Source organism: Megalobrama amblycephala, linkage group LG15 (genome assembly GCF_018812025.1).
Source record: "Megalobrama amblycephala isolate DHTTF-2021 linkage group LG15, ASM1881202v1, whole genome shotgun sequence".
NCBI lineage: Eukaryota > Metazoa > Chordata > Actinopteri > Cypriniformes > Xenocyprididae > Megalobrama > Megalobrama amblycephala.
The window spans coordinates 17,544,117-17,560,886 of record NC_063058.1 but is presented as its reverse complement, the minus strand read 5'-3'; the positions used below and the strand labels follow the sequence as shown (position 1 = coordinate 17,560,886).

The following is a 16,770-nucleotide window of genomic DNA, read 5'->3' as shown; positions in this document are numbered from 1 at the left end:
TGAGATATAAAGTCAGAATTGTGAGTTATAAAGTCAGAATTATGAGATATAAAGTCAGAATTGTGAGTTATAAAGTCAGAATTGCATGATATAAAGTCAGAATTGTGAGTTATAAAGTCAGAATTGACCGAGTTATAGTCAGAATTGCAAGTTATAGTCAGAATTGTGAGTTATAGTCAGAATTGCGAGTTATAAAGTCAGAATTACGTGATATTTAGTGCTGGAAACAAGATTCCAAAAAAAATGAAAACAAAAAAAACAGTATGTGAGTAGAGTATAATTCACAGTATTCATAAAACTGTGCTGCAAAAAGCAAAGTAGCCCTTGGACATCAAAGTGTGACGTCAGAAGCCACGCCCATGCCCTCGTGACTCCCCACTAAACCACTTCACCAGAAATCCCGCCCTGCAGGTGATTTCATTGGTTACAGTGATGGGTAGGTTCAGAGCCATAGCCTCTATGGCTCTGGGAAGGTTTAGGGATCAGTGTTGGGTATAGGCAATCAGTACTATGATTGACATGACCAATAAAATCTTAAGAATCGGCTGCAGGGCGGCACGGGCGTGGCTTCTGACTTCACACTTGGATGTGAGCCGGGTTGGATGTCCACCACAGGCTGCAGTGAGACACTTCTCCAAAAAGCCACAAAGTACCCGAATGACCTGCTATTTCAGTGAGATTCTGAAGTGTGCATCCAATGGACCTTATCCGATAAGGCCATAGGAGAGGACTTGTGAATGGCAGAGAATCACATGACAATGACAACATCACAGATTTCATACTTCACACATTCCAACTATATCGAACATACTTTTTTAACCGTTGCAAAGCAATTACTAAAAGAAGTACCTCCTGAAAGAGTATGTTATTCTGGTTGCAGCCTTGTACTTTCTTCAGTTTAACAATAAAAGGAGATGTTGACAGACAACATAGTGGCAAAACTTCAAAAAGCACAATCAAAGTAGTCCATATAAAGATATTTTGAAGAATGTTGGTAGCTGAACAGTTTTGGCGACCTCTTGTTTGTCAGACAAACACATCTGGGGTTGTTCTGATGGGTTTGAAGAGTTGGAGAGAACCTTGTGGTGGGATCCAGAAGCTTGCCGTCTATTCTTCAGTACCATGCACTGGATCTCAAAGCATTTGAACACCGAATGAAAACCCCCACATATAGCAACCACTTGACATAAATGTCAGTTGTGCTGTATAGATTTGTTGTTTACTTACTAGCATAAGTAGTACTGATTTCTGAAAATACTGAATACTTCTGTTAGCAGAATTCAGTATCATTTTGTGTATTATTGTGTTTTGAAGTACTCACAAAATGCTTTAAACATGTTTTGAACCAAGACAACCTTGGCTAACTTGAATAAAAAAGTTTTAAAACTTCAAAAATGTCAGGCATTTCTGTTCTTAGTCAAACAGCCTTAGCCTAATGTGCTGTACTTGAGAGGATTCCTTGACCCATCCCTCTGGATGTGTTATCAGGCAGTGGGGTGATCCCACACCACTCACAAACACACATGAAGAACCATAGGCAATGCTCTGCTCATTTGCATATTCTATTCCTATTGGCTGAGGCCACTGAGGGGCCCACTCCAGTTGGCTGCATTTCATTAACTCCCTACTCTTCTACTATTAACTGGCCTTGGTGCAAAGGTTGCAATACGGGAAATAGATGAACCATGAACAACGTCTACCTCACATACAGTGAACCCTGAGCACCACTGATACAGTACAGTACAGGAATAAGACTGCAGCATGGATCAAGTTCTAGTGAGTATTTTTTCTCTTTACAGTCATATATTCCCTGCTTTCTTCCTCACTCTGCCTTGCAAAAAGCAATTAGCACCTTGCTTTTCCTCCATGTCAGTTTCACACTTATCTGTTGATTTTATTCTGGTTAGAATGACAGCGGTGGAAAGAAGGTGAGAGGTAATTACAGACGTGTGCAGGTTATCAACTCAATGTTGAATGTAACACAATATTCCAGTAGTTTATAGTGTTAGTTGCTCTGTTTATTGTCAAATACTCCTACTCTAATATTCTTATTATGAATGCATTTCACATTTTAGAATAATAGTTAAGTCATAAATGCAAGTATGGGAATTGTGTGGAGTCATTTATTTTTTTAATTCTATTTTTAATGTTTTTGAACGAAGTCTCTTATGCTCATTAAGGCTGCATTTATTTCATAATAAATACAGAAAAAACAATAATATTGTGAAATATTATTACAATTTAAAATTATGTTTTTCTATTTTAATATACTTTAAAATATAATTTATTTCTGTGATGCAAAGCTGAATTTTCAGCATCATTACTCCAGTCTTCAGTGTCACATGATCCTTCAGAAATCATTCTAATATGCTGATTTATTATCAATGTTGGAAACAGTTGTGCTGCTTAATATTATTTTATAACCTGTGATACTTTTTCAGGATTCTTTAATGAATAAAAAGTTAAAAAATATCAGCATTTATTTAAAATAGAAATCTGTTTTAACAATATACACTACTGTTCAAAAGTTTGGGGTCAGTATTTTTTATTTTTTTTTGAAAGAAATTAATACTTTTATTCAGCACGGATGTGTTAAATTGATAAAAAGTGATAGTAAAGATTTATATTGTAAGAAAATATTATATTTTGAATAAATGCTGTTCTTTTTGACTATTTATTCATCAATGAATCCTGAAAAAAGTATCACAGGTTCCTAAAAAAATATTAAGCAACACAACTCTTCAAAGTATCAAATCAGCATATCAGAATGATTTCTGAAGGATCATGTGACACTGAAGACTGGAGTAATGATGCTGAAAATTCAGCTTTGCATCACAGAAATAAATTATATTTTAAAGTATATTAAAATAGAAAACCATAATTTTAAATTGTAATAATATTTCACAATATTATTGTTTTTTCTGTATTTATTATGAAATAAATGCAGGCTTGGTGAACATAAGAGACTTTGTTCAAAAACATTACAAATAGTAATGTTTCTAAACTTTTGACTGGTAGTGTATATGTATAATTTACTTTTATTTTCATAAAATTATATTTTATTTTTGTCTACAAAACTATATTTAGAATATAGAATAACAGTGAAGTCACTGAAACAATGCAAGTATGGTAATTATGTAGAGTCAAAATGCTGAATTTGTTAAATTATGCTGAATTTTTAAAATTAAATATTTAAATAATTAAAGTAAACAGATATACATTTTAATATGCATTTATTATTTAAATATTTAATAAAATTAAACAATAAATATTTTTAATTTGCTTATATTTTTAAAATTACGAATATTATTAAATATTTAATTTACATTTATAACGTAAATATAAATGTTTACCTATATATTTTTTTATTAAAATGTGATTTATATTTGCCTACAAAGACTCATTTCATGCATAAACCTCTAGCTTAAAAAGTCTGAAACATAAATTCAGTCAATTGTGCCAATAACGTGTTTAATGTGTATGTTGCAGACAGTACCTGTGCTAATTGGGATATCTGTAGTGGTGATCACGGTCCTCTTCCTCGTCCTAAAACCAGGAGGCTCCAATGGAGGTCGAAAGCAGAGCAAGTTTCCAAAAACCTTGCAGGATCCCAATGTGAAATACCCACTGCCACTCATAGAGATAGAGGTCAGTCAGAATTTAAATGTGTACTTAAAGGGACAGTTCACCCAAAAATGAAAATTCTGTCATCATTTACTCACCCTCAGGTTGTTACAAACCTGTATGAATATCTTTTTCAAGAAGATATTTTGAAGAATATGGGTAACCAAACAGTAGATGGACCCCATTTGTCTTCCATAGTGTGGAAAAAAAAGGTGAACTATCCCTTTAAGTATGTTTTCTACTGCAAAAGAAAAAAGTAAGAATATAGTTGCAGCCCAATTTAACTACTTTAATTTGCTTTGAAACAGGAGATCACTCATGACACTAAAAAATTCCGGTTTGGTCTTCCATCCTCGTCGCATGTTCTTGGTCTCCCTATTGGTACGACATTGGACTTCTATCACATCAGCAGAATCACCTGACCTTACGTATAATATCAGCTGGGTTTCACTCGTTTTCTAAGACGGATCTTGTGTTCTGGGTCACAGGTCAGCATGTTTACCTGTCTGCAAAGGTGAATGGGAATCTGGTAATTCGAGCATACACACCTGTGTCCAGCGATGAAGAACAGGGATACGTTGATCTAGTTGTAAAGGTGCGATGCAATACATTTTGTATTTGCAAAATGACTGTTTTATAGTGTTTTAAAAATCATTTTCTTCAACATCTCACATCAGGTCTACTTTAAAAATACTCACCCAAACTATCCTGATGGAGGCAAGATGTCTCAGTACTTGAATGATATGAAGATTGGAGACACTATTGACTTTAGGGGTCCAAATGGATTACTGGTTTACAATGGAAATGGTACTACTTTTGTTTTGTATCATGCAATGCATTTAGCCACTAGAGGGCGATGTCTTCTTGTTTTAAGATTACCAAATGCATGACCCCTGTGTACAAAATGCATTTTAAAATATTCAAATGCTGCATATATTTCCTTTCTGACATTTACAGGGCAGTTTGGTATTCGGCCTGATAAAAAATCTGAACCTAAACTGCGGAAGTTTAGACACGTGGGCATGATTGCTGGTGGAACAGGTAATGATGGACATATTTTGAAATTGGCTCCACTGTATTCTTAGTCGGTTTCCTGGAATTGCTGCCAAGACAATTCATCTAAATATGTATTAATTAAAGATGACAAGTTCATTCTTTCAGGCATCACTCCAATGCTGCAGCTGATCAGGAGTATAACCGCAGATCCTGCTGACAACACCAAGTGCTCCCTTATATTTGCCAACCAGGTCAGTCACATAAGTGAATAAATAAATAAGCAATGTAACACTGTAAATGGAGCTCAATATGCGTTTGGAGATTAAACTAATTACAAAAAAACATGTTTTTGACAATGAAATTCGACATGCTATTTAATAAAAACTTTTTCTTAGTACGTTTTTAGTGTTGCTTCCCTGAAACAATATCGAAACATCCTCAGTTAAGTGATAAATATACATTACCCATATTTTCTCCGCCAAAGAAAATAGTTCCAAAGGTAGTCAAGGCGTCGAGCTTTACACGTACAGGCCGAGAGTCGGACTGAAACTACGGAGTGGGTGGAACGGAGTGACAGAGATATCTCCGTAGAGATATAGCCTACTCCGTCCGCTCGAGGTCCACTCCGTGTTTTCTATTTTCACTCTTCCCGCTTCGAGTGGAGCGATGCGTCGACGTTCTGAGTTTTCATTTTAAAAACTCGTTACTCACACAACTCTGCTTCCATACGCGAGAGAAAATACTAATTTTTCAAGACAAATTACATAATTGCTCTCATATTCTTGACTATAGACTGAAACGCCAAGCTTCACAAGAGTGATACTGCACAACAGTGAACTGCTACAACACAATTGACCAATCAAATTTGAGAAATGGCATTAAGTTCTTTTATAAAAGTCGATTAATTCAGTTTAGTAGCAATAATAATTATGTTATATGTTTATATTCTCAATTGGAAATGTTCTTAAACATTTCTTTTTAGAGATGTATTCTCTAAAAATAAGACTTAAGCTGCGTCCGAAATCGCGTACTGTTGAGTACGTACTACATTTAAATTTACTTCATGACAGTTGGAAAAAATTCATTCTATATAGTACAAATGCGTGTAGTATGAATGTATAGAGTACCTCAGAGATGACGTGTTTTTGTAACCCGGAAGTTAGTGGCACACAGGTTCCCTCGATCGAAAGCCTATGCATTTTTCCCATAGACTTTTGGAAAATCGCAATAAATAAGCTCTGTGTTTAACAAAGGGTTATGACACTTACACGTTTTGTCTATCAAGATAATCTTTACAAGTTAAACACAACATTTCTGACGCTGGTTGGTAATGAGACAGTAACAACATGGCGGATGTAGTATTGTTTTTGTATGCAAAACCCGGAAGCGAGTTAGCATTTTAGGACTTCCGGTTCCATCGCCCTAAAGTCTATGGGTTTTTTGAATGGGTTTTTGCTAAATCGCCTGAAGTAAGGTAGACCTGTGGTTAACAAAGCATCTAAATATTTTCGCATTTTGATCTATGACATAAAACACACCAGTTATAACTCGCTTGTTATTTTTTAAACTTTTACTGTGTCTTAAAAACGGCGGTTGCTAACAAGTTGCTAAAAGGGACTACTTCCTTTGGCGGGGACTTTAGACGTCATCATTAAAAACGGGACATTTGGACAGCATTTCTCATGAAAAAAAAAGTGTATAAGTACTCATACACAGCGCAGATCATAATCAACGAGCATGTTTTTAAATAAAGTTGTTTTCTAAATAAAGTTTGAGGAAGGTGGTGGTGGTGACGTTGATCCGTGACCATGGTGTGCTGTAGTCCATTTATAACCTACTCTTAGCTTTTTATATCTGACGACTTTATTTAGGCTTCAAAATGTACACTGTAAAAAGTAATTGCTATATCTACTCAATAAAATTTTGGCAACAGATTACAAGCAATATTATTAATTAAATTCAACAATTAGAATTGAGTTAGAATTAATTGAATTAATTCCTTAAATGTCAACCATTTAAAACGAGTAAAATTTAAACAAAAATATCTGAATAGACAGACGTCAAAAATAAATTAAGAACTCTTTATTTTTTATCGCCAACATTGAAGACACCTAATGATAACAAGCAGGAATCACTGAAGGAAAGAGAAAGCCAAGAATTAACAGAGGTTTAGATGTTGCTGTTGATTTTTTTGAAAATGTTTGATCACCATTATGGTGATCGGTGTTTCTTTTAGTTGGGCAGTTTGACTCTTTGCTTTTTATGTCAGTTTGTGGCTTTTGTAATGGTGTTTGCTAATTTTACACATTTTAAATGGTTGACTTTTAAGGAATTAATTTGATTCATTCTAACTCAATTCTTATATGCTGAATTTAACAAAATTGCTTCTAATCTGTTGCCACAATTTTATTGAGTAGATAGTGTATTGCTTTTTACAGTGTATCCGAAATCGAATACTTCTCTAGTACGCGAAAAACAGTATGCGAACAGAGTAGTATGTCCGAATTCATAGTATTCGAAAAACAGTAGACGAAAATTACCCAGATGACTTACTACTTCCGGCGAGATTCTGAAGTGCGCATACGATGGACACTTTACTATCCCATGAGGCCACGGGAGAGGATTTGTGAATGGAGTTGAAGGGACGTATAATAGTATCTCAGTGTTGCTTCTCAAAAAATGTATCTTGTTTTAAGGTTGATATTTTTATGGAATACATATAATAATATGTCAGCACGCACGTTTTACCAATTCATTCCCCCGTTTTTAGTAAATTGCGTGCACGATATAAAAATGAGTTCCCTTGATTTACTAATTTGTGGCCACATTGTAATAATTAATTCCTTTGAAACTGAATATTTCCAAACTCTTATTTTGAATTATATATTCCAAGTGAGTGTTAACACATATATTTGTCTTAACATAAGTACACCTTATTTAATGTTTGTTAGCTGTGATCTAAAGCGTGTTTCACTCTCACAGACTGAGAAGGACATATTGTTACGTAAAGAGCTGGATGAAGTTCATAAAAATCACCCTGATAAACTCAACCTCTGGTACACACTGGACAAACCCTCTGAAGGTACAATTCAATTCTAGATGAATGCTTAATTGTAGTGATCAACAGTAGAGACGACTGTGAAGATTTTCTGTCTATGTTCTTGTGACAGGGTGGAAGTACAGCAAAGGGTTTGTTGATGCTGACATGATAAAAGACCATCTCCCGCCTCCGGCCAATGATGTGCTCATCGTGATGTGCGGTCCACCCCCCATGATCCAGTATGCGTGCCTGCCAAACCTCGACAAGCTGGGCTACAAAACTGAGAACACTTTTGCATACTAAGTCTTCCGCAACTGATTAGTTTATTGTGCAAAATATGCTTTGCAATAGATGGTTTACAGCTTGCGAAACATGGAAAATCAATGCCAGGCGTAGTTTTAAAAATAGATCTTTTGTTGAATCCATTTGGTTTTGTTTGTGGTGAATTATCTCAGAGAAAAAAAGTCCAATTCCAGTTTAGGCCAGTAATAGTGAAAAACCTTTTATATCTGTATTTTTTGTTGTTTTGAAGGATAAATATTGAAGCATTTTTAAAATGGAGTACATTTATATATACACACACAGTCCCATTTCCAGAAAAGTTGGGACATTTTGTAAAATGCAATAAAATAATGAATCTGTGATTTGTTAATTCTCTTTAACCTTTATTTAACTGACAAAAGTACAGAGATTTTCAGTGTTTTCACTGACAAACTAAAGTGTATTTTGTAAATATAAACAGATTTCGATGGCTGCGTCACAAGTTGCGGCAGAGACAATTTTACCACTGTGTCACATCACCTTTCCTTTTAATTAGGCTTTTTAATCATTTGGGAATTGAGGATACTAATTGTTGCAGTTTTCCAAGAGGAAAACCAGTCTCGCCTGATACAAGACTTAGTATCTTATGTAATTTAATGACACAAATAATGATAAAAAAAAAATATCTTTGAATTAGTGCTTTTATATATATATATATATATATATATATATATATATACATATATATATATATATATATATTTATATATATATATACAGTATATATATAAAAAAACAATTAAAAAAAACCTTTTAATTAAATAGAATTTAAATGATTTTTAAAATATAGAAATCAAAATACATATTAAATGTTCAAAACATCTCTCTCTCTTTCTCTAATATATATATATATATATATATATATATATATATATATATATATATATATATATATATATATATATATATATTAAAGTTATGTTGCCCATTCCCATTTGACTACTAAATTAACAATCTTTTAGAACAATAATTGGTTAATAGATACTGTAGAGTAAAAAAATCTCTCACATAGCATTTTGTTTATTTAAATATGGGTTAGAAACACACAAAGTACAAAACTTGTAAGCAAAAATATTTATTTCTGCACATTATTTTGCATTTTAATTGCATCAAGTAACAGTTAAGTATTGCTGGAGGCAGAGAGACATCAGACATAAGGCTGGAAAGTCTTGGAAAAACATCAACATACAGACCCAGTGCTGCATTCAAAGCATCTGTTTCCAAGCAGTGAGCTGCTCATTAGAAGAAACCCACAAAAATGGTAATAAATGGAGTAAGAACAGCTCAGCTGTTAGGTGAACTTAACAAGCATGGTCAGAGGATCGTCACCCTCCTTACCAACCAGCGCTTGCAACATCCCACTTGGAGTGCCGAAGCATTTCGCACCTTTGAAGAAGTGATCGATAAAAACCTGATCAATCCTCACACACTTCCCCACTGCTGCTTGCAGATTGTTGCTTAGCAGCCCGTAAATGTTCCCCTCGTCGTTTTGCCGACCAAAGAAGAGGAAAAGCGCGTAACAGTCTCTGCCGATGGAGGAGCAGAACTCCACCATCCTCTCAGCTTGGGTTCTCTCCACCACATCCATCCCGGCCATGCGCATGATGTCACTGTAGATATCTAAAGAGAGTTCCTCCATGTTCTCCTCTGTTCTTTCTGGCAGATGAAAAACCTGGACTGCGATCTGGATTCGGGGGTTCTTGCTCGGCTGATCCAGCACGGCCCAGACCCAGTGGGCACCCAATAGGATCCTCTGTTCTTGGGTCATGGCCGTGCAGTTAAACGTGTCGGTGAGATTCAGCAGGCTGCTGTGCTGGATGTAAGTCATCAGAAAGATCTCGCTTAGGGTTGAAGGACTTGGGTGGAACTTGTTTTCCGGGTCCCTGAAGAGCAGATACTCCTTTGTTCTGGATGAAGCCGCTCGGATGCAGTCGCTAAAGAGGTGGACGGGGTCCGCCGTGGCGGTTCTGTTGGGCTTAGCCCATAAGTTTCTGAAAATGCTGGTTTTGGCTTCATACGGGAGATCTTTTAGGTTCATTCCAGCTGGTCCAGCTCAAAGTGTTGTTTCCCTTATACACTGGAAATATTGACATAGAATTACATTTCTTTATTGCATTTTCCATTCACCATTCTTCAAATTTTGTTTTAAGCTAAGACAAATTGCAGGACGAGTCAACTGAAAATTAACAGAAAAAAAAAAAAAATCAAATAAAAAAAAAAATATATATTAAGTTCTATTATTACAAATTAACATTTATATACAAAAATAAATATTTATATAATTAATAAAAATAGGTAACATGTCGTTACTTTAATAGACGCACGTTAAATGTCACCAGATAACGTAACTCACCAATATTATTCTTTCCTTAGTTCTGGGTGAGAGTGAACCTGCAGTTGGATCTTTCTTCTCTTGTCTGGAGTCCTATTAAAATAAGTGTGCGCATTTAAGGCTCAACCATCAGATAAGGACCTCCCAAATATAATGTTTGCCATTTGGGTCATGGGACACGTTGGACACTGAAGTCCCCAACAACAACAAACCCCTTTTAACTCTTGAGATGGATTTAACAGAGGTATAGCAAGCAAACAACCATTTCTGCTTGACAAAACAAATGGCTTTTAACATATTATATAGATTTGAGAAAAGATTAAGCCTAAGAAAATGACAAACTGCTGGGCAAACAGAAGGATTTACTCATCCAGTTCCATTGGCTACAAGAATACAATATCATATGAAAAACAAAAGGTAGAGGTAGATCTACTGACATAAATCGCATATTACACAAAAAGTTTTAAATAGTAATACAATGACAAAATAGTAGACGTGTCTTGAGCTGGATGGTGAAGAGGTGAGATTGTGTTTCACAGCTCTAGTCCTGAAGGTTTGAGGGTGAGGTGGGTTAGGTTGAGGTACGCTCTCAGCAGGAGTTAATGTGGCACAGTCCGATCACGCTATTGCGGTCTGGCTGCGTCTCATTCCTCTCAGCAGCTCGTCTCGGCTGAGTAAGTACTGTAAGTGAGAGGAGGTGATGATGCCAGGATTAGTGCGAAGCGCTCCACAAGTTAAACCTCGTTAAGCAGACTTAAACCAAAACTTTTCAATAACAGTTTGCAATATGTGACACTAAGGCTGGTTGATATATTGAATATTCACTTCTATGATTTAGCAAAATAATATCAACTCTTTCCCCATCATCTTTGATCATTTTCAGAAAACTTTCATGGCACCCATGATCTGATTTGTTATCATAACATTTTTTCTTTTGTCAAATCAGCTTACATAATTGATGTACTTCAGATAACATACAGTAATACATTTCTGTTGATTAAACCAGTCGCCTTTATTGTATTTCAATGAACTCAAAATTAAGGCAAAAAGGTAACTTACTTTTTTTTTTTTTTTTTTAAGTTAAACCAACAATTCTTTTTACGGTGCAGAATATTTTGTTGTATGAATATCTGAACATATCAAAAGAAATAACAGAGCCTCTGCTTTATGAAAAATTCTATGAAATTCTTCATACATTTTTTTTTTTTTTTTTAAATCAACACTCGAGTGTGGGTAAGTTTTACAAAAAAGCAACATTTTGAACAAAAAGCGGAGAAAAATCACATTTTTGTCAAAGACTACCTCCGGATAGATCAAAACATAGATGGAGTAGACCACTAATGTTAGGCGGTTTTGATTTATGTGCAGTTTGAAATTTGATGATCGCGTTATTTTACTTGTGCATAAGCAAGTTATGCACCCGAAATCGCATACTTCCCTACTATATAGTATGCGACAAAAGAAGATTGCCTGAATTAGAATAGGCAAAAAGTACTACTTCCGGCATAGGATGTACACTTTACTATCCCATGAGGCCACGGGAGAGGATTTGTTAATGGCAGCGACACAACTGATGCTGGTAGGTCACGTGATATAATCGCAGCATGGCAAATGTAGAACGTTCAGATGACATACTATATATAGAACATACTTTTTTAGCAGTCATGAAGTAATTACTTATTACTAGAGAGAGTACGCGATTTCAGATGAAGCCAATGTTTGTTGTTTCTGCTGCTTCTTTGCCTGTGTTTTGATCAGAGATTCTGAAGATGTGTAATAGCGCCCCCTACCGTATAACAGTGAAAACACATTGTCGAAAAATTCCGTCAATAGCAGGGAAAGAGTTAAGAAATGTTAATATTAAAATATAGATTTACATTCATTTGGTCTTTAAGCAAATCATTAGATTAGTTTCGCAATTTGTGTCTTGGCAGTGTTAAAAAATATAAGGAAAAAGAAAGGTTTTGATATCAACTTACTGTGAGGTTGTTAATTCCCCTGGATAAGGCTTCGATCTGCATCCCTGATCCTTTAGCACACAGAATCTGAAATGCCCATCAAAAGATATCCATCAAATACATCATCCTAAATCATCTTACGCAAGTAAAAAAAGATATTTTTATTAAGAGATGAAATATTAAGCAGAAGCAATGGGTGGTAATGAAGTGCAAATAATGTGAATAGAGAGAAATGTATATTAGAATGTACCTGCACAAGTGCATAAAAATCCTTTCGCAGCATGCACTTCTCCACATTGTGAAAATGGCCATTTGTTGGTAACCAGATGCATGGATGATAGCAGGTTAATGCTTAATGTTTGTAAATCATGTGTGTCAATGTCTTTTGGCAAAGTTTGTCATTAAGATGATTGAGTTTTGAAATTGTATGAAGCCAAGAAAACATATTCATTAAGGAACATTATTTTTGCTTAAAAGAAAATTATAAAATAAAGGGTAATGAAAACAAAATAAAGGGAAATGTGCTGAAAAAAAACAAAAAAAAAAACACAATATCACGGTGATCAAGGAGGTTTATTGATTATGTTACAATATTTTGGGTTATATCTATCGTTATAGTCTATCTTCAACTGAAGAGGCAAGATATCTAGCTATAAAAATACTCTTGTGCATTTTATTGTATGAAAATAACCATTAGATTAGTCAAAATGTGCTGCTGCTGCTGAGCATTTACGTAGTAGTCGGTATGCCTCTTAAAAATTCACCATAAATATACCATTAAATAACTCTCTAAAATATGCAAATATTGCACAAGATAGTACACACTGTCTTTTGAAACAGTAGGTGTTGGGTTACAAAAATGGAATACCTTTCAGATAAATCTCATAATACATTTTTCTTATGATTCACAAAAATAGATATAGTCAAAAGTAGCTGACTGTCCATCACAGGTGAAGTGGCACTATTCTGGGAAAAACTAAACCCTGTTTCCCTTGTGAGATGATGTACTAAACCCTAGGATCCAAGTCTTTTTGCAGTGTCCATATTGCCGTCTCGTGTCCGTCAATGAAGGATGCTGGGGTGTTATAAATGGCACTGAACAGAACCAGGGTGTCGTTGGGAGGTTGCCGTGGTTTTGTGGGATATGGGTGGAGGGTTATTGGCTGCAAGCGTCAGATCTGTAGAGCTCCCACCTGCTCCCGCCTCTCTGGGTCCCTGTCGAAGATGGGGCTCAGGCCCCTGAAGCCGCTGTAGGGCCGGTTGGCCCCGTTGAGCAGGGCCTGGGCTTGGGATGCATCCAGAGGGCAGATGTAGTCCGTGGAGTCGTCACCGCGCTTCTTACGGTGGCCAAAACTGGTGAAACCTATTTTACGTGGCTGAGGAACAAAAAAAAAAAAAAAAAAAAAGGGATTATAGTAGTATAGTATAACAGGGATTAATCGGTACCTATCTGCCGATATCAGAAGATTTTTTCATTATTTATTATTATTTCATTATATCAGCTGATATTTCATATTTATTCATGCATAAACACTTCCTTTATTTTTACTTTTAAATTGTGCCATCATCTAATGCTCACTTAACTTTATTAAGTTTTTAAAGATTAATCTTAAATCTCAAAATGAATATCCATTTTCATATTGTTATGATGCCCAAATTCACTTGTATAATGTAAAATGTTAGATTTTTTACATTTTTTATTTAGACAAAAGTATAATATAAGTTACTGGAAAATGTATGAAACTGCTTTATTTGTTTTTATATGTTAACATGAGAATTGATCAAATTTAGTAAAAATTATAGCTAAAAATTAGTAATACTTCAGCATTCATTAATCTTCTTAAATCATGAACATTTAATCTTGTTAAGATTTATTATGATCAAAAGTTGCAAAATATATTGCTCATTTTTATTTAATGTTAATTAATGCATTACCTATTGTTAACAAATGATGATTGTAACACATATTTTATTATTATGAATTAAATTTAATGGAAAAGATAGTTTTATTATTGTTGTTGTTGTTAATAAAAATAAAATCATACAAATTTTCCCACCAACTTTTCATTAATTCATGATTAAATTCCATAATTAATTTAATTGGGCTGGATAGCTTATTAATAATAATAATAATAATAGTAATAATAATAATAATAATAATAACAATAATAATAATAATAATTCCATAATTAATCAATTGGGCTGGATAATAGGATCTAACTTATAAGGATACACGTCTTGATTTGATACACTGCGATTCATCAAATTATCATAATCAGAAATGGTGCCAAATTTTGACAAACCCAGTTCATGAATCTCTAGGATCAGTTTTAATATTTAGTAAAAGACTCAAAATAGTATCAGTTGAGGCACTAGAACAACAATAAGAGACCTTTTAATGCCATTTGTTGTCCTTACTGGAAATAATTTATCTTAAAAACACTCTTCCTCTCATCATGAAAAATGAATGGTTGGCTTAACTGACTAAAAGATGACAACTAAATGTTTCCTCTAAAGCTTCATTGTGCTTAGTAAGTATGTAACATACTGTAGGACCATTCGCTCAGCATATTCCATATAGATGGCCTAAGCAAAATCTAAGTGTCAAAACACATGTGCTGCATCAGCTGAGCTTAAATATGAATCAGGCTGCCGAAGCAGGTGTCTGTATTTTACACGTGTAAGGGCTTCTATCTTCTTTCTGAGATTAAGGTGTTACAAAAGATGTGGTCAGCAAATGTGAACTGAGGACAGATTTGCGTTTTCTTACCCGGACTTTTGCTGTGGTGGTCAGCGGCGTGTAGTTTGATGATTCCAGGAACTCTTGTTTCTCTTGCTGAGCCTGAGAGCCCACCAGCGTGTTGAAATTAGTGGCCAGGTGCCTCCTCAAGAGAGTCTTCTGTGGGGGGATGTTCAGGAGCATCGCAAGGGTGTCCGAGTTAAAACGAGGTTCCAAGATCTGGAAAAAAAAAAGATTGAGCTATTTAGGATTTTTATTAAGATCATAATCTGAAGCAAGAAATACATGAAACATATTTTGTGGTTTTCAGTATTTTGCTAGGGTGTTCTGAGTGGTTGTTTACCAGCCCAAGTGAAAAGAGCCCATAACCTTTCAATAAAGGTGAAGTAAGATTTTTTTTTTTTATGTTAAAGGTGCCCTCGAATGAAAAATTGAATTTATCTTGGCATAGTTGAATAACAAGAGTTCAGTACATGGAAAAGACATACAGTGAGTCTCAAACTTCATTGTTTCCTCCTTCTTATATAAATCTCATTTGTTTAAAAGACCTCCGAAGAACAGGCAAATCTCAACATAACACCGACTGTTACGTAACAGTCGGGGATCATTAATATGTACGGCCCCAATATTTGCATATGCCAGCCCATGTTCCCAACATTATGAAAGGCATTAGACAAGGGCAGCCAGTATAAACGTCTGGATGTGCACAGCTGAATCATCAGACTAGGTAAGCAAGCAAGGACAACAACAGCGAAAATGGCAGATGGAGCGATAATAACTGACATGATCCATGATATCATGATATTTTTAGTGATATTTGTGAATTGTCTTTCTAAATGTTTTGTTAGCATGTTGTTAATGTTCTGTTAAATGTGGTTAAAGTTACCATCGTTTCTTACTGTATTCACGGAGACAAGAGCCGTCACTATTTTCATTATTAAACACTTGCAGTCTGTATAATTCATAAACACAACTTCATTCTTTATAAATCTCTCCAAAAGTGTAGCATTAGCCGTTAGCCACAGAGCATAGCCTCAAACTCATTCAGAATCAAATGTAAACAATATAACAGTATACAATACTCACATAATCCGACGCATGCATGCCGAACACTTTGTAAAGATCCATTTGAGGATTATATTAGCTGTGTGAACTTTGTTTAGGCACTGTTTAAGGCAAGCGCGAGCTCCGTGGGCGGAGAGCACGAGATTTAAAGGGGCCGCACAGCATAAATTGGCTCATATTTAATGATGCCCCAAAATAGGCAGTTAAAAAAATGAATTAAAAAAATCTATGGGGTATTTTGAGCTGAAACTTCACAGACACATTCAGTGGACACCTTAGACTTATATTACATCTTGTGCACTGAAAACGTTCGATGGCACCTTTAAAATACATTCTCTCAACCCAATTTATTGTTCATGGTGCTGCACCAAATAATGACTGTCCACCATAGGCGCCGATCCCGTGGGTGTTCGAGCATATTCTCCATTGATTTAACCAATGAAAAATCGATTGAAGCTTTCAGACATGATTATCTTCACCTTTTTATAGTTTATTTCGAGGCGGTTTCTATTGCGTTATTTTAATGAAAAATGTTGAGAGCGCATCCAAGTAATGCGTGAACACAAATCTTTCAGCCCGCAGGGGGATTTCCTTCACTCTCGCACTCAACTGGACGCGCGCAGATATCAGTGAGAGCGAGACTCGCGACAACACTCATAGAAAGAATGTGCTTTTGTTTGGTTGGAAAGAATGT

General features: G+C 35.2%; 3 protein-coding genes across 15 annotated transcripts in view; 1 reads left to right on the top strand and 2 right to left on the bottom strand.

Annotated features, from left to right (window-relative positions):
- The first annotated feature begins 1,623 nt into the window (after positions 1–1,623).
- Positions 1,624–8,307, top strand: LOC125247837 (NADH-cytochrome b5 reductase 2). Its single transcript, XM_048159348.1, has 9 exons — positions 1,624–1,776; positions 3,490–3,648; positions 3,933–4,005; positions 4,113–4,219; positions 4,302–4,431; positions 4,582–4,665; positions 4,786–4,871; positions 7,603–7,702; positions 7,791–8,307. The coding sequence occupies exons 1-9, from the start codon at positions 1,762–1,764 to the stop codon at positions 7,961–7,963; spliced, it is 927 nt and encodes a 308-aa protein (XP_048015305.1). The 5' UTR covers positions 1,624–1,761; the 3' UTR covers positions 7,964–8,307.
- A 580-nt stretch (positions 8,308–8,887) lies between these two features.
- Positions 8,888–10,019, bottom strand: rep15 (RAB15 effector protein). Its single transcript, XM_048159671.1, has one exon. The coding sequence runs from the start codon at positions 10,017–10,019 to the stop codon at positions 9,273–9,275; it is 747 nt and encodes a 248-aa protein (XP_048015628.1). The 3' UTR covers positions 8,888–9,272.
- Positions 9,917–16,770, bottom strand: part of ppfibp2b (PPFIA binding protein 2b) — a 79,265-nt gene continuing 72,411 nt past the window's right edge. For 10 of the 13 annotated variants that reach the window (XM_048159656.1, XM_048159657.1, XM_048159660.1 and 7 more), the window contains 5 exons: positions 15,042–15,230; positions 13,465–13,647; positions 12,293–12,358; positions 10,335–10,406; positions 9,917–10,058 (listed from right to left, as the gene is read on the bottom strand). In XM_048159656.1, the coding sequence (XP_048015613.1) occupies positions 10,035–10,058; positions 10,335–10,406; positions 12,293–12,358; positions 13,465–13,647; positions 15,042–15,230 (534 nt within the window). In that variant the 3' untranslated portion in view covers positions 9,917–10,034. Of the gene's footprint in view, positions 10,059–10,334; positions 10,407–10,861; positions 10,995–12,292; positions 12,359–12,825; positions 13,648–15,041; positions 15,231–16,770 lie in introns of those variants that run through there. The other 3 variants (XM_048159659.1, XM_048159664.1, XM_048159663.1) reach the window with 2 other exon arrangements.